Source organism: Cyprinodon variegatus, unplaced genomic scaffold, assembly GCF_000732505.1.
Source record: "Cyprinodon variegatus isolate N-32 unplaced genomic scaffold, C_variegatus-1.0 Scaffold873, whole genome shotgun sequence".
NCBI classification, from domain to species: domain Eukaryota; kingdom Metazoa; phylum Chordata; class Actinopteri; order Cyprinodontiformes; family Cyprinodontidae; genus Cyprinodon; species Cyprinodon variegatus.
In genome coordinates, this window is record NW_015151326.1 from 77,162 (window position 1) to 78,347 (window position 1,186).

General features: G+C 41.1%; 2 protein-coding genes across 2 annotated transcripts in view; one reads left to right on the plus strand and one right to left on the minus strand.

Moving 5' to 3' along the window:
• Positions 1-927, minus strand: part of supt3h (SPT3 homolog, SAGA and STAGA complex component) — a 12,713-nt gene extending 11,786 nt beyond the window's left edge. The window contains exon 1 of the mRNA XM_015397610.1: positions 829-927. Within this exon, the coding sequence (XP_015253096.1) occupies positions 829-908 (80 nt within the window). The 5' untranslated portion in view covers positions 909-927. The remainder of the gene's footprint in view (positions 1-828) is intronic.
• LOC107099472 (runt-related transcription factor 3-like) overlaps positions 1-1,186 on the plus strand; it is a 9,910-nt gene that overhangs the window by 1,956 nt on the left and 6,768 nt on the right. Inside the window, exon 2 of the mRNA XM_015397611.1 lies at positions 94-151. Within this exon, the coding sequence (XP_015253097.1) occupies positions 103-151 (49 nt within the window). The 5' untranslated portion in view covers positions 94-102. The remainder of the gene's footprint in view (positions 1-93; positions 152-1,186) is intronic.

Below are 1,186 nucleotides of genomic sequence, written 5' to 3' on the forward strand. Positions count from 1 at the left end.
TCCATCAGATGCTGTATCTGAGGAGCTGTGGCCTGTTTAGATCTCTGCTAGATTAAAGTAGAACTTCATTACTGTGTTTTATTTCTTCTTCAGGTTTTTTTAATGGCTTCCAACAGTCTGTTCAGCAGCTCCAGCCCCATGCTGTACTGGGGTAAGACATATTATTAAACTCTATATGAGAGTGTTTGCTCCTGTTCATGATGCTGAGTGAGGACTCGGTTGACTCTGCTTGTCTTTAAAAACAAAAGGAGGACAGGAAAATCTCCTGCCTTTGTTTAGTTAGAGGTTAGTTTCAGGACTAAAGGCATCAGAGACATCCAGTTGACCTGCAGTGCATGTTGAACGCGCCTCAAGGGGCGTGGAGAGGGCCTAAGGTGCGTTCGAACTGCAGAAAAACCATCAATGATAACAGGAGGTGGTCAATATCTAAAGATGTAACACTCCACTGGTTCACATATAAAGTCAGGAGGATGAGCGGCGCTCTGATCACTCTAATGAAATATTTTGAAACGGAACTGTGTCGAAACAGTTTATAAATACGTTCATAAAACATCAACACTTGGCACTGAAACGTTCAGTTTTATATCCTGACACTTGAGGTTTTTACCATCTAAATAAACAAAGATATTCTCTCCCAGACGGCGTCAATGAGCCATAGAATTTAAGATGGACGCCTTGGGTGTGAACGCAGCATAAAATGTTGATTAGATTTAGTTTAGGGATGCACCAATAAAGGTCAGCTTTACGGTCAACTTTTTGAACATATATAGAGGTTAATGAAAGGTCCTCAGAGTGTCTGTAAAACCCAGGGGTGTTTGTGTGTCCTACATCATGCTCTGCAGCTCTGGGATGAAACTGGTCCTGGAGGATGGGCGCTCTTTAGAACTGGAGGAGGCTGAGCCCGCCATGGGACCACTTCGAACCACCTGCTGACCCACATAAAAAAAAAAAAAAAAAAAAAAAAAAAAAAAAAAAAAAAAAAAAAAAAGATTAGCTTTTAGGAAACATAACGTACTAAGAAATTACTACAGAATCCACAGCATCAGAAAAGAAACACAAGAAGGTTTTATTTTTCAAACACTGAGCCTGGTTCTGCTGCCGGTTTCTTCCTGTTAAAACTGAGTTTTTCCTCTCCACTGTCACTACAAGCATGCTTGGTGTGAAGGATTGCATTAGGGTGAATCAG